At 49.0% G+C, this 25660-nt stretch overlaps 1 protein-coding gene and 1 pseudogene across 1 annotated transcript; both read left to right on the top strand.

Moving 5' to 3' along the window:
• Positions 1-25660, top strand: part of LOC123078384 (uncharacterized) — a 90666-nt pseudogene that overhangs the window by 11565 nt on the left and 53441 nt on the right.
• On the top strand, positions 7190-23209 carry LOC123078386 (uncharacterized). The gene is made up of 7 exons (XM_044500878.1): positions 7190-7657; positions 7740-7825; positions 10254-10332; positions 10438-10497; positions 10844-10968; positions 11687-11758; positions 22667-23209. Exons 1-7 carry the CDS (start codon positions 7358-7360, stop codon positions 22767-22769), a joined length of 825 nt encoding a protein of 274 aa, XP_044356813.1. The 5' UTR covers positions 7190-7357; the 3' UTR covers positions 22770-23209.

Raw genomic sequence — 25660 nt, 5'->3', positions numbered from 1 at the left:
GTACCTTCAAAATTATTTATTTTGATGGCACCAGATCGGTAAACCTCCTCGATGACATATGGGCCTTCCCATTTCGAGAGGAGCTTCCCTGCAAAAAAATCTAAAACGAGAGCTGTACAAAAGAACCTATTCTGCGACTTTAAACTCACGCTTTTGAATTATTTTGTCATGCCATTTTTTAACTTTTTCTTTAAATAATTTTGCGTTTTCATAAGCTTGGGTTCTCCATTCATCTAGTGAGCTAATATCAAATAACCTCTTTTCTCCAGCAAGTTTGAAATCATAGTTGAGTTCTTTAACTGCCCAAAAAGCTTTATGTTCTAACTCAAGAGGCAAATGACAAGCTTTTCCATAAACCATTTTATAAGGAGTCATACCCATAGGATTTTTATATGCTGTTCTATAAGCCCAAAGTGCATCATCTAATTTCTTAGACCAATTCTTCCTGGACCTATTGACAGTCTTTTGCAAAATTAATTTTATTTCTCTATTGCTAAGTTCAACTTGACCACTAGACTGAGGATGATAGGGTGATGCAATTCTATGGTTAACATCATACTTGGCAAGCATTTTACGGAAAGCACCATGAATAAAGTGTGAACCACCATCAGTCATTAAATATCTAGGGACTCCAAACCTTGGGAAAATAACTTCCTTAAGCATTTTAATAGAGGTGTTGTGATCAGCACTACTAGTTGGAATAGCTTCTATCCATTTAGTAACATAATCAACAGCAACCAAAATATGTGTATACCCATTAGAGGAAGGAAAAGGTCCCATGTAATCAAATCCCCAAACATCAAATGGTTCAACAGCAAGTGAATAATTCATAGGCATTTCTTGACGCTTACCGATATTACCTATTCTTTGACATTCATCACAAGATGAGACATACTTACGGGCATCCTTGAAGAGAGTAGGCCAATAAAATCCAGATTGCAATACCTTGTGAGCAGTTCTATCTCCAGCATGATGCCCTCCATAAGCTTCGGAGTGACATTTCCGTAGGATTTATCCCTGTTCATGCTCAGGTACACAACGTCTAATAATACCATCTACTCCTTCTTTATAAAGATGTGGGTCATCCCAAAAGTAATGTCTTAAATCATAGAAGATTTTTTTATTTTGTTGGTATGTAAAGCTAGGTGGTAAATATTTAGCAACAATGTAATTAGCATAGTCAGCATACCAAGGAGTACTATTAGCAACATTTATTGCAGCTAACTGCTCATCAGGAAAACTATCATCAATAGGTAATGAGTCATCAAGCACATTTTCAAGCCTAGACAAGTTATCAGCTACGGGGTTCTCAGCTCCTTTTCTATCAATGATATGTAAATCAAATTCTTGTAACAAGAGAACCCAACGAATAAGTCTAGGTTTAGCATCTTTCTTTTCCATAAGATATTTAATAGCAGCATGGTCTGTGTGAACAATTACTTTGGAATCAACAATATAAGGTCTAAATTTATCACAAGCAAACACATCTGCTAAGAATTCTTTTTCAGTAGTAGCATAATTTCTTTGAGCACTGTCTAGAGTTTTACTAGCATAATGAATAACATTCAATTTCTTATCAACTCTTTGTCCTAGAACAGCACCAACATCATAATCACTAGAATCACACATAATTTCAAAAGGCAAGTTCCAATCAGGTGGTTGAACAATAGGTGCAGTAATTAAGGCTTTCTTGAGTGTTTCAAAGGCTTCAAGGCAATCATCATAAAAAACAAAAGGGATATCCTTTTGCAAGAGACTAGTAAGAGGCCTAGAAATTTTAGAGAAGTCTTTGATAAATCTCCTATAGAAACCAGCATGACCTAGGAAACTATGAATACCTTTGATGTCCTTAGGACATGGCATTTTCTCAATTGCATCAACCTTAGCTTGGTCCACTTCAATACCTCTTTCTGAGATTTTATGACCCAAGACAATGCCTTCATTAACCATAAAGTGGCACTTCTCTCAATTCAAGACAAGATTTGTTTGTTCACATCTCTGCAAAACTCGCTCAAGATTGCTTAAACAATCATCAAAAGACTTCCCATAAACAGAGAAGTTATCCATGAAAACCTCAACAATCTTTTCACAAAAGTCAGAGAAAATAGCCATCATGCATCTTTGAAAGGTAGCAGGTGCATTACATAAACCAAAAGGCATACGTCTATAAGCGTAGGTTCCAAAAGGACAAGTAAAGTGGTCTTTTCTTGATCAAGCTGTGAAACAGGTATTTGTGAAAAGCCAGAATATCCATCAAGGAAGCAAAAGTGTGTGTGCTTAGATAATCTTTCAAGCATTTGATCAATAAAAGGAAAAGGGTAATGATCTTCTCTAGTTGCTTTATTTAATTTTCTAAAATCAATTACCATTCTATAGCATGTAACAATTCTTTGTGGGATAAGTTCATTCTTATCATTAGGAACAACGGTAATACCTCCTTTCTTAGGAACACAATGAACAGGACTTACCCATCTACTATCAGCTATGGGATAGATTATATCTGCTTCCAGAAGTTTAATATTTCCGTTCTTACCACTTCTTTCATCTTCGGATTTAACCGACGTTGGTGATCAACAACTGATTTAGCATCAGGTTCCATATTAATTTTGTGCTGACATAGAGTGGGACTAATGCCCTTGAAATCATCAAAGAGTATATCCAATAGCAGCTCGGTGCTTCCTTAGAACTTTCAATAATCTTTCTTCTTCATGTTCTGCAAGGTTAGCACTAATAATAACATGATATATCTTCTTTTCGTCAAGATAAGCATATTTCAAAGTGTCTGGAAATTGTTTTAATTCAAACACAGGATCACCTTTAGGCGGAGGAGGACTTCCAAGAGTTTCAATAGGCAAATTTTGTTTAAGCAGAGGACGTTGTTCAAAGAAAACTTTATCTATTTCATTTCTTTCATGCATATGTAGATCATTTTCATGGTCTAGCAAATATTGTTCTAAAGGATCAGTAGGTGGCACAGCAATAGAAGCAAGACCAATTAATTCATCCTTACTAGGCAATTCTTTTTCATGATGATTTCTACTAAACTTGGAAAAAATAAACTCATGAGACTCATCACCAAAGCTAACACCCACAGTTTGTTTCTTGCAATCTATCTTAGCATTAACTGTGTTCAAGAAAGGTCTACCAAAGATAATGGGACAAAAGTCATCTTGTGGGGAACCAAGAACAAGAAAATCAGTAGGGTATTTTATTTTCCCACACAAGACTTCAACATCTCTAACAATCCCAATGGTGATATAGTGTCTCTATCAACAAGTTTAATAGTAACATCTATTTCTTCTAACTCTGCAGGTGCTATGTCTTTCATAATTTCTTGATATAAAGTGTAAGGAATAGCACTCACACTAGAAACCATGTCACATAAACCATGATAACAGTGATCTCCTATTTTAACTGAAATAACAGGCATGCCAACAACAGGTCTATGTTTATCTTTTCATCAGGTTTAGCAATTCTAGCAGCTTCTTCACAGAAGTAAATAACATGCCCATCCATATCTTCTTCCAAGAGATCTTTAACCATATCAATGCTAGGTTCTACTTTAATTTGTTCATCAGGTTTAGGTGTTCTAATATAACTTTTGTTAACCACAGTTGAAACTTTAGCATGTTCCTTTATCCTAACAGGGAAAGGTGGTTTCTCAATATAAGCAGAAGGAACAACTGGATCAACATTATAAAGTATAGTTTCTTCTTTAACTGGTACCGGTTCTTTAATTTCTTATTTAATAGGTGGGTGATATTTAAACCACTTCTCTTTAGGGAGTTCAACATGAGTAGCAAATGATTCACAAAAGGAGGCTACTATCTCAGAGTCAAGTCCATATTTAGTGCTAAACTTTTGAAAAGCATCGGTATCCATAAAAGATTTAACACAATCATACTTAAGTTTAATACCTGACTCTTTACCTTCATCGAGTTCCCAATCTTCAGAGTTGCGTTTAATTCTTTCCAAAAGATCCCACCGGAATTCAATAGTCTTCTTCATAAAAGAACCAGCACAAGAAGTATCAAGCATGGTTTGATCATTACGAGAAAGCCGAGCATAAAAATTCTGGATAATAATTTCTCTTGAGAGCTCATGATTGGGGCATGAATATAACATTGACTTAAGCCTCCCCCAAGCTAGAGCGATACTTTCTCCTTCACGAGGCCAAAATTATATATATAATTCCGATCACGATGAACTAGATGCATAGGATAAATTTTTTGGTGGAACTCCAATTTCAAACGATTCCAATTCCATGATCCAATATCATCGCATAGCCTATACCATGCCAATGCTTTTCCCTTCAAAGATAAAGGGAAAACCTTTTTCATCACCTCATCTCTGGGTAAACCTGCAAGCTTAAACAATCCACAAATTTGTTCCACATATATCAAGTGCATATCAGGATGTTCTGTTCCATCTCCTGCATAAGGATTAGCTAGCAGTTGTTCTATCATACCCGAAGGAATTTCATATTCAATATTTTCAGTAGGTGCAGTAGGTTGAGGGGTAACTAATTGTGGTTCCGGACGAGGTGAAGATACCCCGAACAAACCCCTCAAAGGATTGTTTTCCATAGTAACAAGTGACAATAAATTTCAGCACACTATATAAATGTTTCCTTACCAAATTCCACTTACCAAAGGCGCTTCACTCCCCGGCAACGGCGCCAGAAAATAGCCTTGATGACCCACAAGTATAGGGGATCAATTGTAGCTCTTTTCGATAAGTAAGAGTGTCGAACCCAACGAGGAGCAGAAGGAAATGACAAGTAGTTTTCAGTAAGGTAATGTCTGCAAGTGCTGAAATTGTAAGTAGCGAGTAGTTTGATAGCAAGATAATTTGTAACGAGCAAGTAACGATAATAGTAACAAGTATGCAGCAAGGTAGCCCAATCCTTTTGAGGCAAAGGACAGGCCAAAACGGTCTCTTATGATAAGCAAAGCGTTCTTGAGGGTACACGGGAATTTCATCTAGTCACTTTCATCATGTTGGTTCGATTTGTGTTCGCTACTTTGATAATTTGATATGTGGGTGGACCGGTGCTTAGGTGTTGTTCTTACTTGAACAAACCTCCTACTTATGATTAACGCTCCCGCAAGCATCCGCAACTACGAGAAAAGTATTAAGAATAAATTCTAACCATAGCATTAAACTTTGGATCCAATCGGTCCCTTACGGAATAGCGCATAAACTGGGGTTTAAGTTTCTGTCACTCTCGCAACCCACCATCTAATTGCTACTCCACAATGCATTCCCTTAGGCCCAAATATGGTGAAATGTCATGTAGTCGACGTTCACATGACACCACTAAGGGAATAACAACATACATACTATCAAAATATCGAACACATGTCAAGTTCACATGATTACTTGCAACATGATTTCTCCCGTGACCTCAAGAACAAAAGTAACTACTCAAATGATAAACATGCTCATGATTAGAAGAGTATTAAATAGCATCATGGATCTGAACATATAATGTTCCACCAAATAAACAATATAGTAATCAACTATAAGATGTAATCAACACTACTAGTCACCCCCTAGCACCAATCTATAGTTCTGGTAACAAGATTGAATACAAGAGATGAACTAGGGTTTGAGATGAGATGGTGCTGGTGAAGATGTTGATGGAGATTGCCCTCCCCGAGATGGGAGAGTTGTTGTGATGATGATGACGATAATTTCCCCCTCCGGGAGGGAAGTTTCCCCGGTACAATCGCTCCACCGGAGGGCAAAAGTGCTCCTGCCCAAGTTATGCCTCGAGACGGCGGCGCCCCATCCCGAAAGCCTTCTCCTTATTTTTCTAGGTCAAAATGACTTATATACCAAAAGATGGGCACCAGAGGTGGGCCAAGTAGGCCACAACCCACCAGGGCGCGCCTGGGGGGCCTGGCGTGCCCAGGTGGGTTGTGCCCACCTGGTGGCCCCCCTCTGGTGTTTATTGGCTCCAATATTTCTTAAATAATCCATAAAAAATCTCCGTGAAGTTTCAGCTTATTTGGAGTTGTGTAGAATAGGTGGCCTAAGGTAGCTTTTCCAGGTCTAGGTTTCTAGCTGCCGGAATTCTCCCTCTTGGTGTGTTCCTTACAAATTATGAGAGAAAAGGCATTAGAATTACTCCAAAAAGCATTATTATGGATGAAAACATTATAAATAACAGTAAGAAAACATGATGCAAAATGGATGTATCATCCCACGAGCAGGGTATCAGCAACATGTATTAGCAGCCAGCAATCAAATCCTCCCTCACCAGGATGCTCCCCATCCTACTCAGCGGCTACCTCAACGTTTCTGTGCTACCACTCCCAACCGCGACAGCGACTCCGCGCGCATGCGTACTCCCCAGGCTCAGGCCCTCCTCCCGCCTCGTCGCCCGCCGAAGCGCAGGGGAAACTGTACACGCAACGGGCACAGAAGAGGAGGAGCAGGAGTGGAACGAGCTCCATGAGGAGGGACTCCCGAGGCGGGGGCAGCACGTCGAGGATGACCACGACCACAACCCCGAGATCACGGACATTATGGGGGATTACTTCGACGACCCCAAGAAAGCCCAGTCCCGTGTGAGCGTTGATTATTTTCTAGAAGTTTCCCTAGAAGTTCGTGTCGTCGAATCACTATATCTTCACCATTGAGCCGATGAAAGATTTCACCTTCATAAAGAATCAAACCAACAAAAAAAGCTTGACACAGAAACATAAACTCATCAGATCCGAACAATTGGATACGTGAGGACAAAAAACTCTCCAACCTCATGGCACCGCCAAAGAACAAGAGGAAACTTATTCTCACACAACTATGATGATCACTGGACGTTGACGAAGAACAAAGAGGTCTCGAAGATCCGAGGTTCCCCCACCTCGCAGTGCCAAGATGGCACCTGAAGGCGAGGGGACCTAAATTTTTTAGATGGCGATCGCTCCGGCGGCACGAAGGAATAAAAAATAAAATAATTTTTTTTGAGACAAAAAGAAAATAAATAATTTTTTTTGAGACAAAGAAAATAAATAAATAAAAGGGTCATGCGGTGCCGGCTCGTGTGCCCAGCCTCCAGGCCCAGGCACGGCCCGTTTAGGCAGTGCCTGCGTGCTACCAGGCCGGCCCAGCTAGCACAGCCCGTTTGGCCTGCTCTGATTGGCCCCGCCCGTCTCTCTTCTTTCGTTTCCTCATCCACTACACTGGTACGCTCCCGAGTTCCCCCAGTCCTCGTTCCGCAACCTCCGACGTGCCGCCCCGTTCGTCCAGGCGGCGCGGCGGTTCTAGAGGCTGGAACACGCGCCTCACAATCTCCTCAGTACCACCAGCAGGGTATCAGCAGCCAGCAATCAAATCCTCCCTCACCAGGATGCTCCCCACCCTACTCGGCGGCTACCTCAACGTCTCCGCGCTACCGCACCCAACCGCGACAGCGACTCCGCGCGCACGCGTACTCCCTGGTCTCAGGCCCTCCTCCCGCCTCGTCGCCCGCCGAAGCGCAGGGGAAACTGTACACGCAACGGCCACAGAAGAGGAGGAGCAGGAGTGGAAGGAGCTCCAGGAGGAGGGGCTCCCGAGGCGGGGGCAGCACGCCGAGGATGACCACGACCCCGAGATCGCGGACATTATGGGGGATTACTTCGACGACCCCAAGAAAGCCCAGTCCCGTGTGAGAACTGATTATCTCCCCCCATCCCCCCCCCTTTCTATGGCTTGTCCCTAATGATGGGTCTGTTTCTTTGATCGGGTAGATGGAGGAAAGGATAAAGAAGAAGCGGCACAAGATCGTGCAGGCCAAGACCGGCTCGCCCAATCCCATGAAGGTCGTCTTCAACAAGTAATTATGTCTTTCATCTTTCAACTACGCCTACTCTTTATATTTATAAAGAGCACTATTCTGAATTGGATCTCATTCTTCTTCCCGGCACAGAAAGAGGGTAAACTTCATTCGAGAAACATGAGTCTTTTTTTTAGAATCACAGTACAGACGCTCACAAGCACATACATACACTCACCTGTATGAACATGAGCAAGCCTCCCACTGAAAGAACATTCCGCCTTTATGAGACACCAAAATGTCAAACTTGGTTTTAATACCTCGTGGGCTCAGGGTACCACTGTCCTCCTAACCATCCAACCACAGGTTGGTTCTCGAGAAACATGGGCTTTTTGCTTCCTTTCCATTAAGAGGTGTGAAGAATACAAGATAAGGGATTACAACTGGCACTCACAAGCCTAAGAGATCAGGTGTGATGGATGATGCCAATGATGCTCTCGGTTGGCGTCGATGATCCGGTTTTGTCGTTGATTGTCTTGTGATCTTGTCAGTGGCCAGGTTGTCCACCGGTGCCCCGTGTGGGGTTTGTAATATAGGTTTTCATCCGGCTTTCCTCTAATTAACCAGGCAACTCTCTTCTTAATTGGTGAAAATAGCAATTTTTTGCCTAGTTTAAAAAAAACAAGCGTAAGAGAATAGCTGCACCGAGACAGCGAGCACCAAAAAGAAGGAAACAGAGGGCCGTCCTCTCCATTGTCCTCAGAGGTTGCATAGGAACACCACAGCTGTATACTAAGAGCTCCAATCTGTGAGACCAAACCCTGATGCCTGGAGGCTATTGGCGCAGCCGAAGGGCAACGAGTGACCGAGTCCACACCCGAACCAAGAGCCATATACGACTGAAGCTACATCAACAGTGGTGCTGCCATCGAAATCGAAGGGCATCAAGGACCGAGTCCAGCTCCTCAAAAAAAAAAAAGATGAAGAAGAGCCGAGTCCACATCTGGATTGCTTCACCATGCACACCCGACCGTCGATATGTTATCCTCGCAATCTGCATAGCTTTTCGATCCAGTTTCCCTTATAAACTGGATCAGTCTCCTTTTGAAATGAGATCATTTTCAGGTGGGGCTCCCCCCTTTGGCTGTAAAAAAAAACATGCACACCCACCATCCTGATCGCAGACGGAAAACTCTGGTACCTCTAGACCATATCAAGATGACGCCAACTGAGAAGAAGATCAGCCACGGCCTCAAGAGGCGCACGACACATGGTGCCGCCGTCGTCCAATTGAGAAGCAGCCGGATAGAGGGTTCCAAGCATTCGACAAGGAATGTGACACTATCCTCGACGACGCCTTCAGGAAGGTGACAGATTGATCCATGCTTTTGCTGGCAGCCACCCTATTCCGAGCCTGACATAGGCTGGCCACACCAAACTACCACCACCACACCACGCATCGAAGACCTTCGACCCCATGCGCCCGACAAGCGCCACCACCACCAAGGAAGCATGACATTGTGGCTCAGATTCGCCATGCGCCGAGCCACCCATAACCCGATGCGCCACCACAGGCCACCGCCCCGAATTCTGGCGCTACAAGTGAGCACCCGCCGCCGCACTGGCTACTATCGTCCCCACGAGCACGACAACTATCGTCGTGACCATCAGATCCAGGCACCGGGTCCTGGATCCCATGCGAGTCGAACCGCCCCATGGTCAGCCGCACTCGACCTCCTTGTCACGCTGACGAGCAGGCTGCCACAAGATTGCCCGATGCTGCCCCGGCTTCTTCCACCATGCCGCGAGCAGGTTGCGCCGGCCAAGGCTACGGGCCACACGCGAAGGGAGGTCGCCTTGCCGCTGCCATCCGCCGATCCGGGCTTAGGCCGTCGGCCTCATCCGGCAGCGGCCAGGGCTGGTGGTTGAGGAGGAGAGCGATGGGGCAGCGGCGGCTAGGGTTCGCGCGTGCCGCCCCCCTTGGAGAGCGAGGCGAGCACAACTATAGTGCTAGGTGCAACAGGACGTGGAATATTTACACCCGAGCTCAAATGCTCCCGGTGAAGTAAAATCGGGAAAAATAGTAAACAAATTCAAAAAATTCTGATTTTTTTTGTGGTAACCTTTGACAAATGTTCTATGTGCTTGCAAAAATTTATCAGGAATGAACATTCCTGGAAGTCATGGCATTTTTGGAGTATCAATTTTGTTTTTTTTTTGAAAAATTTTAAGCATAGAAAACATTTGTCAAAGGTTACCACAAAAAAATTTCAGAATTTTTTGAATTTATTTTCATTTTCTTTCGATTTTACTGTTCACCCGAGATGAGCAGAAGAATACTTTCGATGCAACAGTATTTTTTTCTTTTTTTTGGACTAAAGACAGCAGCGCTGTTTTCTTCCATACTCATACATGCACCATGTGTACAAGATGTATTCACAATCTTTTGCTAGTGTAATTAATTTGTGTTTTTTATTGCCTGTGCTAGGTTTGATTTCTCCAATTCATATATATGGTTTGAGTTCTACAATGCTCTATTGCCAAAAGATGTGAAATTAATTTGTGATGTGAGTTCTTTCATTTTTCCTTCAAAATAGAGTACTCGTGATGCTTTATGTAGCAGCTAATATATTCACATGATGTTGCAATTTTCGTTTTTATTGTGCTTGCAGACTCTGCGATCATGGCATATACTTGGACGCCTTGGTGGGTGCAATTCCATGAATATGCAGGTAAACTTATTGCACCGTATGTACGGCCCCTTCTGAAGTTTGTAGAGAGCAAAACGTTTGTTTTCTTGCTCATATACTTCAACTATGATGATACTACGGTATGAGAATCTTTATATCAGCTAATTATGGGACATTTGTCATTTTGAAACTGGTAGATGACCTTATGTGGCTCACCACACGGCTAATTCATAGTGTTCACTTTCACTATCCTACGGTGTTTGCTGAAATGGCTGACATAAAAAGAATATAGCACCTAACATCTGCTATTATCTTGGATATTGTGGTCATTTCAGTTCTTCAATTGGACTTTCCTACTTTGCAGTAAGAAACTACTGTTTCTTTGCAGCTATCACAGTTGAGTTTAGATTGTAAAAGACCAACTTATGATGCTCTTGAAGCAGCAAACGCCGCACCAACATCCTTTTACAACATTGGTGATCTAGAGATTCAAGAGAACCTAGCACGTGTCTGGTGTGGATTCTTTCTCTAGCCCTTATTACAAACTGTTGATTGCATTTTTTTTTCATGTTGGCATGTGAGTTATGGCAGGTAATTTGAACAGGGTTGTCATTCCACAGCCTGATTTCATGATTGTTCTATCTGGCTTCACAACATTCTTTATTAAATGACATTGTCAGTTGTTTGTATAAGCAAGATTTTGCAAAGTATAACATTACATGCAACAGAGCATTTGCAACATAAAGACCATTGTATCTGGGTTTAATTTTCAGAAATCAGTTGGTGCGACCTCAGACTTTTAACCAAATTTGTTGGTGCAATAAGCCTGCTATGACTTATTGCATGTATGTCAAATCAGTTTGTACGACGTCCCAACTCTGACTGAAATTGTTACTAGTTCCACTTATGACAAGCATCTGAATTGTATGAACTATCCATTTATCTAATATACTGTACATTTGTGCAACATCTACTGGAACACTAAACTGTTCCATATTTCAATCCTGAACACTAAACTATACCTTTGTGCAACATCTTCATTAAATGACATTTATCATACTAATATATTTTTTCTCAGGCTTGTGTGGCTGCTTGAGTCAGAAATATCCAGTCCCTTTAATTAAAATAGATCTATCTGACAGAAAATATTATGCATCTTGTACTTGTTCAATATGTAGTTGCATTTGATATCAGCCTTGACTCTTAGCTTTGATCTTATTGATCTCCCCAGGGTGGACATTGGTATTCAAGATCCATTGCTTTTGGACATCCTGCTTAATTCATTAACCACCATAAATTCGGAGTGAGACTCTGAACCTTGAACTTCATTTTCTTTTGAGGAATCACTTGTTGCTTTTTATCATTGTTGTTGTATATGTACTCTTATGGGTTTCAGCTCTAGCCTACCCCAACTTGTTTTGGACTAAAGGCTTTATTCATCAGGATCTGAACACTAGGATGATGCAGTTGGATCCTTCGATATACTTCACATTATGTGTATTCCCTCTGTCTTTCTGTTTTGCATGCCTCCTGAAAATCATGTCTGAGAAATATTAATTTGGAATCATGGTGTAGCATCTGTTGAACAAATTAAAATGGAACGGAAGGCACTAGTTCTTACCTAGTTATGTGTGTAGGGTCTTTACAATCTGAACACTGCAATGTTTTTTGAGTAAAAGGTACCATTAGTCCATAAACTCATGGTGAAGGAACACTTAAGTCCCATGAACTCAAGAATTGCGCACCCGAAACGCGTTTAAGTGAACCACTTAGGTCCACAATCATTTATTTTTCGAGAAAACGCAAAAGGCTTTTGCGTTTCATTTCATTGAAGAGGGGGGGGGGGGGGGGGAAAAAGCCTCCTAGGAGGTGAGTTTACAACAGCATTGGCCAATCAGTGTACATCCCAGGATGTGGGCAGAACAACCCTAAGCCCCTGGGCACCGGCTCTAACCCAGCAGCAGGCCTCGTCTTTAATCTTATCTACTAGGATATCAATCGAGGGTGTCGCATTGTCGAAGACGCATGCGTTCCTGTGCTTCCGGAGCATCCAAGGAACAAGCAAGGCAATTGACCTGAGGGCCTTGCGATGCGTTGCCGGTGCGTGTGAGTTCGCTTTCTGCCACCATGCCATGACAGTGGTCTCATGGGCCGGTGCACGGATCAGCAGGCGCAGCCAGGACAGGATGGCATGCCATGTTTGCCGAGCGAAGGGACAGTTCAGGAGCAGGTGCTGAATTGTTTCTGTGGCTTGGTCGCAAAGGAGGCACCTGGGGTGATGCTGCAGTCCGCGACGAGCGAGCCTTTCCGCCGTCCAGCAGCGATCTTGATTCACCAACCAGTGGAAAAATTTCACTCGTGGTGGCGCCCAGCTTTTCCAAGTCAGCTTCCAGGAAGTGCATCGCGTGGAGCCGTGGAAGGTGACCGCATAGCAGGACTGCGCCGAGTAGATGCCGTTGGCCGTCCACCTCCATAGCAGCCGGTCTGGGTCGTTCGATAGGACGGTATGACACACCTTCTGCCAGATCATCAGGTATTGGTCTATCTCGTGGAGGCCGAGGACTCCGTGGATGTCACGCGCCCAGGAGTTCCCGAGCAGCCCTTCCGCCACCGTCCTAGAATTACGTCGCCGTTTGGGGATGCACAGGTAGAGCAATGGTGCGAGCTTGCGAATGGACTGCCCGTTGATTCAACGATCATCCCAAAACAGGGCCGACAGGCAGTTCCCAACTGTCATGGTGGTGGAGGCGAAGAACAGCGCGCGCTCCTCCGATGAGAATTGGAGGTCAAGCCCCTGCCAAGCATGGTCCGTGTCCACACGTGCGAACCATAGCCATCGGAGCCGAAGCGACATCCCGGCGCGCTCCAGATCTCACACCCCTAGTCCTCCGTACTCGATGGGGCGGCAAACGTGTCGCCAGTTGACATGGCAGTGCCTTCCTTCGGCAATGGCACGTCCAGCCCATAGGAATCCCCTCTGAATCTTCTCTAGCTGCTTAAGGGTCTTCTTTGGAGGGGCGAATGCCAGCATCTGATGTACGGGGATAGCACTGAGTACCGACTTGACCAGAGCAAGGCGCCCAGCCTTATTCATGAGCCATGCCTTCCAGGTGGGCAGCTTGGCGGCCACCGAGTCCACCAATGGCTGTAGCTGGGCGGCAGTAGGGCGGCGCGTCGTTAGGGGAATGCCAAGGTCCGCCGCATCCGAGCTGGGCAAGTACCACGTCCGCCGCGGGTTCACCATGGAGAACAATGGCGGAACTCTTGGCGTAGTTCACCTCTAGTCCGCTCGCCTCGCCAAACAGGGTCAGGATACCCTTGATGGCAGCCACATCGCCCGTCGTGGCATGGCAGAATAACATGACGTCGTCGGCGTACAGGGAGATCGTCGGGATATGCCGGCGTGGGTGGAGCCGCTGTAGAATGCCGGAGTCAATGGCGCGACGCATCAGTCTGCCAAGTGTGTCCACAGCGAGCACGAAGAGCTGTGGGGACACCGGGTTCCCTTGGCGCAGCCCGTTGCGATGCCAAATCGGCGGGCCCGGCTCGCCATTGATCAGAACACGGGTGCTAGACATCGATAGCAGGATCGCGAGCCATTCCCGGAATCGGTCTCCGAATCCGTATTGGCACAGTACCTCAAAGAGGAACGGCCAAGATAGGGAGTCGAAGGCACGCGTGAGGTCGAGCTTGAGCATGATCCGAGGGGCTCCAAGTTGGTGAAGCATCATGAGTGATTGCCTGACAAGAATGAAGTTGTCGTGTAGGCTGCGGCCGGTGATGAACGCGTTCTGATTGCGGCTAACCAGGCTGTCCAGCCTTGGTGCGAGGCGCAGCGATAGGACTTTGGCGAAGAGCTTGGCCACCAGATGTATCAAGCATATCGGCCGGTAGTCGTGAAGCTGGTGGGCGTCAGCGCGTTTGGGCAGCAGGGTCATGAGGGCCTGGTTGAGCTTGCTCCTCCAGGCTTGCTGGGGCATAGTCAGGCAAGACTTCATGGACGTTTTCCACAATCATTTATGTCCCATACTTTCATTTACAATGGTGTGCTGCAACGAATTGATTTTTTTTTTCCTTTTTTCTCTAAAGCGAAGCAATTGCTATTCCTTCTTTGTAGGTAAGTTCTTAGACATTGTATGGTTTTAAATTTACCAGGAGTAGCATTTTCACTCTCCGGAAAACACGTCCAAATGGAAGTTCAGTTAGTTGCAGAACTTGTAAAATTTTCAAAGCTGCAGTAAATTTTAAGGACATTCTGGTCTTCGGTTATTGTGTGCTTGACTGCCTGCAAGCGATCTATGTGAGCGTTATGCTGAATTGCCTTTGGAAGAAAATGTCGTAGATTGTCGGTGTAGACCTTCCGGCGCGCGGGGGACAGTGGCCCCCTCGCCAGGAGATCGCCATGACACCAGCATGGCAAGTCATCAAGAGGGATTCCCTCTTGCACATCCCTTGACTCCCCCCCCCCCCCCCCCCCCCGCCTCTCGCGCCGGAACGCCCGAGGTGCGGGCCGCGAAGGAATCGTTCTCCGATCCACCACAGGCCAAGCCAGGTAGTGAGGGCGGCACTAGTGGCGGAGCGAGAGAGGAAGATCTCGGAATGGGGGAAACAAACCCCGACGAACCAGAATCATCATCAGCAAGTGCCCAAAGCCAGCCGAAGGGGCCTGCCGGGAAGAAACTCATGCAGCGACCGGTATATTTCGTCAGTGCCATCCTTCGCGAGGCTAGGGCGCGCTACCCGGAAGTACAAAAAATCCTCTTGGCAGTACTCATTGCTTCCCGGAAGCTCAGGCACTACTTGCAAGCACACCAGATCATTGTGGTCACCTCGTATGCACTCGAGCGCATCCTCCGCAACTGGGACGTCACCGGCCGCATCGTGGAGTGGGCTCTTCAGCTGTCACGATTTGACCTCTCCTTCGTTAGCATGCATACCATCAAGAGCAGGGCGTTGGCGGAATTTGTCGCAGAATGGGCTCCGATGCCCTCGGACGAAGAAGAAGTAACCTCCCTTCCTGGGAAAGAGGACCCAGACCACTGGACGATGTACTTCGACAACTCTTTTTCACTCGGAGGCACGGGGCCTGGAGTGTTACTCGTCTCCCTGTCCGGAGAACACCTCCAGGACGTCATCCAAATACTGTACACTTGGGATAAGGCCACAAACAACACAACAGAGTATGAAGGGTTGCTTCTCGGACTCCGCATCGCTGCGGGACTGGGAATCAAAAAGTTGATCGTCAAGGGCGACTATCAACTTGTTATCAATCAGGTCATCAAAGACTACAACTGCCCTAGATGCAGGCGTACGTCGATGAAGTAAGAAAGATGGAACGCCAGTTTGACGGCTTGGAGATGAAGCACATCTCGCGTGCTCAAAATTACATTGCTGATGAGCTATCCAAATGGGCAGCCCAGAAGGCACGCATTACCCCAGGCATCTTCGTCCAAAACTCACACAGCCCACAATCACTCCAACACAACGCAAGGCCTGCCCAAGCAAGGAAGGCAAGGCCTTCCCGGGAGAGCTTCCGTCGAGTGATCCTGGGAAGACCGTCCCTGTCAAGAACGAAGTACTAGCAGTCGAACCGCGAGCCTCGACATGGGCCGCGAACCTTGTCTGTTGTCTTCAAGAAGATGAACTCTCGGGTAATCGCATCGAAGCAGAAAAAGTTGCCCACCAAGCCAAGATGTACGTCTTGATAGATGGGGACCTCTATCTAAGACTGCCAAACGGGGTGAAGCTTCGATGCATATCCTGCGGAGAAGGAAGAAAGCTACTGGTAGACATTCATGAAGGAATGTATGGTACCCACATCGGGTCCCGTGCGTTGGTAGGCAAGGCGTTCTGACAAGGATTCTACTGGCCCACCGCCATAAGTGATGCCATTGAACTGGTGCGAAGCTTGCCAGTTCCACTCCAAAAGCATTCATCAACCGGCGCAGGCACTCCAAACCATCCCTTTCATGGCCCTTCATGGTCTGGGGGCTGGATATTCTCGGGCCCTTCCCCCGGGCCACCGGGGGCTTCGAGTACTTGTACGTCGCCATCGACAAGTTCACGAAATGGCCGGAAGTGAAACCTGTTCGAAAGGTCACTGGTCAATCTGCAATCAAGTTTTTGAGGGGATTGGTCTGCTGTTGTGGTGTGCCCAAGCACATCATCACCGACAATGGCACCCAGTTCACAAGTGGTGCGTTCACAACATACTATGAACAGCTTGGCACTCAAATCTGCTACGTATCCGTGTCTCACTCGAGAAGCAACGGTCAAGCAGAGTGGGCCAACGTTGAAGTGTTGCACGGTCTCCAGACCAAACTTTTGATAGGCTGAAGAAATGCGGTAGACGATGGATTGATGAAGTACCTGCAGTTCTTTGGTTGCTCCGCGCCAAACCGAGCTACATGAGAAACTCCCTTCGCCCTCGCCTACGGTGCTGAAGCTGTACTCCCCACGGAACTCACTTACGGCTCTTCTTGGGTGCAAGCTTACGATGAAGCCGACCAAGAGCAAGGAAGACATGATGATGTCAACTTGCTTGAGGAGGTCCGTACCTGGGCCGCTGTTCACGCTGCGCGCTATCAGCAAGGACTACTGCGCTGTCACAGTCACCATGTCCATCCCCGGGAGCTTGAGGAAGGTGACCTTGTCCTTTGCTGGATTCAGTCTGGGAAGGGAACAACAAGCTGTCACCAAAGTGGGAAGGCCTATCCGGGTAGTTCAGGTCACCAGGCCAGGCTCAGTCCGTCTAGAGACCGAAGATGGGATCCTTGTACGGAACTCGTGGAACATAGAGCACCTCTAGAAGTACCATCTTCACAAGTTATACCCTTATAGGCGCAAGTGTTTTCAGATCCACTCTGTTAACACGCATGTAAATACCGGGTGCAGATCTCATGTATCCGGGTGCAGATCCCGTGTATGATAAATAAAATTTAAGTTGTCCAAATTGGATTTTTTTTCACTTACCGCGCTGTATGCGTGAGAATCATGATCGAATCTGTCCACGAGCTTGGGACTACCATGGTGCTTAGCTACCACCATAAAGTCCTAGACCTATTGTTTTGAAGAACGGCGTTCGCACGGGTCGCTCCCGCACGTCGAGTACGCAAGTGCCTGGATGGTATACTTCATAACTCGTGAACCGATTCGGCCAGGGTTGACACGCATACAACGCACAACCGAATAGAAGGAACTTGGGGGGAGATCAGGCCAGCACAACGCTCCCTCTCGGCTACATCTAAGTGCCCGTAGTTAAATTTTTTATATATACGTTTGCGCTAAGTGTCCTCCCTTTGGGCTGGGGGTTTACGGTTTGGCGTAACCTATGCGTGAAGGGACGCTCTACAGAAGTAAGGTTCCCGCAAAGGCTCGGTCCTCCCAAAGACTGTTTGCGGCAAGGCACTCCTTTCCGGAAATGGCAGCGGAACTCGAGGAACACTATATCCCGTAGACGCTCGTCGGGCTAGCCCTGATGCCCTACGACGAGCATACTAGTACTTGAGACCTGCCTAGAAACGCTAACAAAATGGGGAACGCTCGAAAATCGCAACACAAACAGAACAAACAGGAAATTAGCATATAATTAACATAGCCGACCGAGACAAACCCTTGGTGAGCTGCAAAAGACGCAATGCCTACGGAATACTGCATTGCTTTCATAAACTACGACACCCTGTGCCAGTTCTTGCCCTGCAGGCAAAAGGGACAACTAAGCAAAGAAGAAGAAAAAGGAGAGTGGGGAGGAGGAAGGCCATCGGCGGTCGACCAGGAGAGCCTTCAGGCGTCGCTGAAGTCATTCTCCTTCTCCAGGCGCACCACCGCCTCAACGTACAGCGCCACCGCTTGCTCTGCCCTCCTTCGCTTCTCGATGTCGAGCTCTTCAAGCACCACCTCCACAGGGAAGTGGGGATCATGGTGGTGGACTCCGGCGAGGGCGCGCGCGGCCACTGCACTGGCCGCTTGCTCGCCCTCTGCACCCACGGCGATCTCCGTTCGGAGCCGCAGGCCGGCGAGCTCCACGGCCAGTTGGCGGAAGAAGGCGGTCAAGTGGTTCAGTTTGCGTCCGTCGAACGCCCCATACGACACGAACGGATGGAGCCTGATGGTGGCCATCCCGTCGTTGATCTAGAGGTAGATGTTGCACAGGGCCCCCGCCTGGGCGTTGTGGTCGACGTAGTGGCGGTCGAAAAGCTGCTCCGCCTCCTCCCGACGAGCGTCCAGACGAGCGTGTTCGCACTCCAAGCGCCCTCGTAGCTCCACGACCTCGCCGTCGAGGCGCAGGACGGTGCTGTTCAGAGCCCCGCGAAGCTCGCCCACCAGCGATTAATGCCATTAATCAACCTTTTGGCTTCCCCATGCAGACCCAAGCGATGTCCCGTCGCATCACTAAGTGATGGGTTTTAATGCCGAAGACATCACGATGCTTTGCGCTCCACGCGATGATCGAAGCGGTGCTGCATCGATTTGACGGTGCATGGAGGCATGTGCGTCTCAAATCCGAAGCGCAGCGCGCAAAGGATTCGATTTCTGCGCCCCTCAAGACTTTGGTGGCCCCTGTCACTTCGCCCACGCGCAGAGCAGGCCCATCCCTACTGGGGATCCCCCGAGCGGTCAATTCGGCACTACTATACAAAGAGCCATCCCTCCCATGTGTCCCCGCCACGCACTGACAGGACCTAGCCATGGCTACGAGGAGAACGCACGCCAGGCCCAAGCCTGGGGGCTATTGTCGGTGTCATGGATACTGGGTACCCGGAGACCTTCTAGCGCTCGGGGGACAGTGGCCTCCTCGCCAGGAGGTCGCCAAGACATTAGCGTGGTAGGGCTTGCTCGAAGCCCCTCTCTGCCCCCCCCCTCCTAGAGCGCCAGAGGCGTGGGCTCCTGCGAAGGAATCGTTCCTCGGGAACAAGCGTCCGATCCACCATGGGCCAAGCCCGGCCCGACACAGGGACATCCCCTCGACGCTGCAGTAGCTTGGCCCAGCGGCTGCGTAGGCCGCAGACCTTTACTGTCGCGTGGCGCGCTAAGGGCGTCCGCCCTGTAAGTGTCGTGACGCATCGCGCACCCGGCTCCTTTACCACAGACAAGGCACTTGTTACGGTGCGTGGCATGTTAATAGGGGATAGTTACGCTTAGCGGCAGCGATGGGACAGGCGTTCATTCCTGGAGCCAGAAAGAGAAGACACTTGCCCCCGCATTTAATGCGGTAGGTAGGTGGCAGATGCCATGGTGTACGTCTAGGTGCACCATTCTTAGAGCATCTCCAGCCGCCCCCCAAACAGGCCCCCTAGGGTGCCTTTTTTACCGCCGACGCCGAAAAAATGGCCTAGCCGCGCCCCCAGATCCTTGTTTTTTGCCGGTTTGGGTCAAAATTACAACCGGCGAACCCAAGCGGAACCCAGCGCACCGGGTGGTGCCTGGGGGCACCGGTTGAAGCGAAAAGGCGTGTGGGCCCGCGCTGTCGGCGACACCGGCCGTATTTCACGCCGTTTTGCCCCTTTCCCTCCATTTTCCCATTACCGCCCCCCCTTCTTCCCTGCCGCTCCCGCCATTCTCCCCAGATCCGCCCGCCATGCCGCCGAAGAAGTATGCGCCCCCTCGCCTAGCCACCGATTCCGTGCAGCCAAAGCAGAGGAAGCCGAGGGCGCTGATGCCAAGGCCCCCGGGCTTGACGAACGCCAAGTGGAAGGCCGACGTTGATCGCCGGGCGGCGGTCACCATCGATCGGCGGAACAGGCTCAACTTGAAGAAGGCCAGGGACGCGGCGGCGGAGCAGGAGGAGGCGTCTCGCGCGGGGACGGCGAACCTTCCACCTCAACAGGCCGGCCAGTGCCCACAAGGCGCGTGGGGGAGCCAGCAAAGCGTCGCATCGCCGGCCAACTTCTCGCCTCCACTGTGGGGGTACGCGCCCTCGCCTGGGTACGTCGACGGCGACGCGCTTGGCGGCTTCAACCCCAACATCACCTTCCCGCATGGCGTGGCGCCGCGCACGTCCTCCCCCCGGTCTTCAACCCCGACCCGCGCACGCCCTTCCCCACATTCACCGCCGGCCTCAACACCCAGTACAGCTACTCGCCGCCGACGTGCTCAGGCTCGCCTGCTCCGACTCTGTGCCGTGGGGCCCTACCCTTCACACATGGCTCGGCGCCGCAGTTCAACAGCACAGAAGCCAACATGGACGAGATCATCACGAACGGCTCAGTCGCCGCCACTTCGTGCCCCGGGTTCGAAACACTAGACACCGCCGTCGACATGGACATCGAGCACGACGATGCCGAGGAGGAGGTGGAGGAGGAAGAGCCGGCCGAGCCAGCGGCCAAAGGGAGAAAGAAGAAGCGACCGTCCAACGCCAGGCCGAGCCAGCGGCCAAAGGGAGAAAGAAGAAGCGACCGTCCAACGCCAGGCCGTGCGAGCCTCGCGTCAAGTGGACGCCAAAGGAAGACGAGTGCCTCGCCGAAGCATGGAAGACTATCAGCATCGACCCGATCACCGGCGCGAATCAGAACGCCGACACCTACTGGAGAAGGATCAAGACGGCATTCGAAGAGCGCAAGTTGGTCGACCCCGACTTCGCCAGCATCCACATGGATCGCAGCGAGAAGGCCATGGCGAACCATTTGGCGACCATCCAGCAGGCCTGCAACAAGTGGCATGGTATTCAAGAGGAGGTCATGGCTCGCCCGGAAAGCGGCGCCAACTTCGAGCGTCATGTATGTCCATCGCTCGCCGGCCCAGCTCTTCGCCGTGTACTTCGCCGACACTTGTTCTTCGACTGTGCAGATGGTTCGGATGTTCGAACCAGGATCGAGTCATGCGAGAAATGGACAGAGTGTCGACTCGGCCTCGCCAAGGCCAAGGACGGTGTCTACAACCCGGACGCGCCTGCCTTGGCGGCGGCAGAAGGGCGTCCTGATGGCAACAAAAGAGCCAAGGGGGCGAGGGACGTGGCACCCGCTGCCGAACGGCTGCAATCATCGATAGAACAATGCATCGCCGACGCCAAGAGCAACGCCGCCAAGAGGGAGGAGAAATCCGAGGCGAGGTGGTCAACGTTGATGACGAAGGAGGACGTCAAGCTCGACCTTCTCAGGACCAACGTCGCCGCTAAGAAGAGTAACACCGACCTGGCGTTCCTGATGGGAGCAGACATGTTGACGATGGACGAGCAGGTGAAGGCATGGTACCTGGCGGAGCGCGGCCTCATCTTGAACTAGATGCCGGGACCGGCGGCGACCACTGCCCCTACGCCCACACCCACGCCCACGCCTACGCCAACGCCGAGCACTGAAGTTGTGCCCACAACACCGACGCTGACGCCGACCTCTCCCAGCCCTACGGCAGAGGAGCCAGCCATTTGAGTTCCATGTCTATGGTTAGCCCCCTTTTGATTGCCGGACTTTGGCTATGTTTGATTGCCGACCTGTGGCATGATGATCGCTGAACTTGTGTCGTTTTTTGGTAGCGGGAAAGAGAACTTTTAATTTTTGTGCGTTTGGGGGCTGAAACCTGGGGGCGCGGCTGGAAACTTGATTCCCCCAGGCCGAAAAAACCGCCGGCGCAAACGCCCAAAGCCCTTCGCCGGGTGCGCTGGGGGGCCAAACGGCTGGAGATGCTCTTAGCAACTGTGGTGACCCTTACCCTATAAAAGAAGGCCCAGGCTACCGTATAAAGGGACACCATTTTAGGCAATTAGACATAAGCTTAGAATCTGCCTTTTCCTTCCCGGGACAAGCAGCACCACTCCACAACTTTGTGACCTCCATCCACCAAAGAAACCAAACAAGTAGGAGTAGGGTTTTACGCATCATGCGGACCGAACCGGGGTAAACTGGTGTCCGTGTAGTATCCGTGTCTGCCATGCCACCCTCGAACCAAGCAAAAGGGGCGGTCTCCTGCCTCTGGTGTCGCGTGCCCTCGAGCACGGCCCTGACATAGACCACCTGAAAGGAATGTATATTAATTGATTTGTTTCTTTACCAACATGTCACTCATGATTGGTTTGTCTGAATAATGGCAAGTACGTGTCTAGTTCTTGTTTGACTTCATATGTTAAAATGAATCTGCCTGACTGCTAGTTCCCCGGGTGGTACAATGCTAGAATGACACTGCTACCTTCGCATTTTTCTGCACTTTGTCAAGTTTTTATTACGGTATTCATATATGCAAGAACAATCAATCTTATTCGGGTTTGTTTGGTTCTCTGCAGTCATCTGGGCATTAAGGAAGTACAGTTCGGAGGGTCGGAGTTTCAGAGCTGGAACGACAGCTTGAATACTGAAGAAGCTGGATACAGTGTCCAGAAGATCTAGAAAGCAGAGTCGTGCGATTGTAGAAGCAGCTACCATTTTGGTAACAGGGAGAAACCAACAACGATTTACTGGATAAAATCACGCCTCACGTGATCTTGACGCACTAATCTTGCAATTGAAAAGGACGACGACCTCCCCACCATTGCTAATTGCTAAGCATGAAGGATGATGTCTATATTGTTGTGCAAACGACCTGTTTTGGTCTCCGCCTACAGGATACCAACAACACAAGTTGGACAAGTGTAACATGTTGGCCTGTTTGTTGTGCTGAAACACGCAAGTTTCACTCGAGTTTCTCCGTCTGGATGAAATGTTACCAGTGAGATGATTGTTAAATATTGTCGCCTATTGTTGTCTATATTCTCTCTTCTAGAGTATATTTTTGTGATATCTTATAACTACTAGTTCGACTATGGGATGGACAAGCGGAAATCTGTTTACGGGCCCTGGCTCAGCTGTACCCTATATCACAACTATTCAACCATACGATGATTTGCGTGGTCACATGTATTACTGGTAGTATGACCACCGTGTTGTTTGTATATGGAGGAACGTCGTGTCCATTGAAAGGTATAGATGAGAGTATGCATAAGGGTTTATACACGTTTGGCCCTTCTCCTGTGTGTGGTGTTTTTGCCTTTGCATGTAAGTTTACAAGAGAGATAACCTTCAGCGCATCCTTCTCCTTGCTAAGAGCATCTTCACTTGTTCGCCCCCCCCCACCCACCCAGGGGCTTGAAATAGCCCCGCGCGGCGGAAAAATCGGCATGGGGCCGGTCGGTTTCCTAGCCGCCCCCAAGATCGCCCCCCAGGTGCCTATTTCGGTTTCGGTCCACCGTCGGCGCAAATTGGATCAATTTCGGCCCATATTCGGCGTGCTTCGGCACAAATTCAACGGAAGCTATCACATAGTTCATCACAGAAAATCAATATAAAATCAAATAGTTCAACAAATCAATACAAATCAAATAGTTCAACAAATATTAACTCATATTTCATCACACGTCGAGCTAGGCATTGCCCTTGAGCCTCCATAGGTGCTCCACCAGATCGTGCTGCAGTTGTTAATGCACCTATGGGTCTCGGATCTCCTGACGCATATTGAGAAAGGCAGTCCAGGTTGCCGGTAGCTGATGATCAACTTGGGCAAGAGGACCCTGCCTAAAATATGGTTCGGTGTCAAACACTGGCTCTTCCTACTCGCCCTCAATGATCATGTTGTGCAAGATGACACAGCAAGTCATGACCTTCCACATTTGATCTTTCGACCAGGTCTGAGCGGGGTACCAGACAAGAGCAAATCAAGATTGGAGCACACCAAATCCCCGTTTGACATCCTTCCTGCAAGCCTCCTAACACTTGGCAAAGTAGGAGTTCTTGCCTCCTGGCACATGGTTTGAGATAGTCTCCACAAATGTGGACCATATCGGATAGATGCCATCTGCTAGGTAGTATCCCCTATTATAGTGGCGTCCATTGAGCTTGAAGTTCACCAGAGGAGCATGACCTTCAACAAGCTTAGCAAAGACATTCGAGCACTGCAGTACGTTGATGTCATTGTGAGTTCCTGGCATACCAAAGAAGGAGTGCCAAATCCAAAGGTCCTGTGTGGCCGCTGCCTCAAGTACCACACTACAACCGCCTTTGTACATCCCCTGCCAAGCAAATGGACAGTTTTTTCCATTTTTCAATGCATGCAGTCGATGCTTCCATGAGATGCTCTTCGTCCTGGGCATCGGCATCAGCTTCCTCCTCCAGTAGCGCCGCGGACGCCTCCTCGTCGTCCGAGTCCATCGCCGAGCAGACAAATCGCCGAACACCTGGCGGACGTGGTAGGCGCGTAGCCGCCGGTAACCCCACCTTGCGTGGCCGGAGCGCCGGAAAGCTCGCGCAGGAGCGGGGTGGAGGGTGCCGCGCCGAACCCTCTTTTTTCCGGCGGGGGAATGGCCTTTCTAACGGCGGTGGGTAGGTAGGTGGTGCCGGATCGGCACGGCGGCGGAAGGCGTGCGCGCGGGAGGGGGGAGTCTGTGCAAGACGTTTTTTCACCTGACAGTGGTGGCCCAGGCGCGGGTTTTCCTTCCGCCGGAGCCCCCAAGCGCCCCCAGTGCGCTGAGTTAGGCCTGGGATCGCCGGGCCAAAATGGGCCGAGTCGGTGGATTTGGGCGTTCTGGGGTGAGGCTGGGTCTTTTTCACGGCGCCGGCGCGAAAAAACTCGACCTGGGGGCCTGTTGGGGGCGCGAGTGGAGATGCTCTTATATAGAGTATGCTAGAAGAGGTGTCATGACAGGGTGATATTGATAGTAGCAGTAACGGTTAGACACGACCGACTGTTTCATGGCCTTAACTGAGTAGTAATGACCGTAGATATTCACCGTTCCCTAAAAAAACTAGATATTCACCGAACGGCTGCCTTCAATGCTTCATGGAGATTGTGGGCGACCCCTCCCTTAGACGACTATAGAAGGTCGGCTGTTACTGGTCATGCTAGTGACCGATCGGAGAGCTTCATTAGACTAAAAGGAATGTCATGCGACTATAGGCACTTTAGCTAGTGGAAGCACCCCTCGCTTGGTTGTCTTGTGGGTTGTAATCTTCATGGGCCTAGGCCTTTGTCTGTGCCATACATAGTTGTGGGTTGTAATCTTCAGGGTTTCCTTTTGGAAACTGACTGCCTCCTCGATGGTAAGATTCCGACTGAGCGCCGAACTCGGAGCACCATTTGACTGCTGACTAAGAGACCTTGGCAAACTCAGAAGAGCATGTCCCTAGAAGGTGCGGTTTGAGCAAGTTACTGTGACAGAGTCCTAGATTAGGGGGTGCTCGGGTCATCGATTGCCCGACCTATGGGTAGGGCCGAGGACCCCCTAAGTTTATCATCGGTGGGCTCGTTT

Source organism: Triticum aestivum, chromosome 3D, assembly GCF_018294505.1.
Source record: "Triticum aestivum cultivar Chinese Spring chromosome 3D, IWGSC CS RefSeq v2.1, whole genome shotgun sequence".
Lineage (NCBI taxonomy): Eukaryota > Viridiplantae > Streptophyta > Magnoliopsida > Poales > Poaceae > Triticum > Triticum aestivum.
The sequence above is the reverse complement of the archived record's forward strand: the minus strand, read 5'-3'. Positions and strand labels throughout refer to the sequence as shown.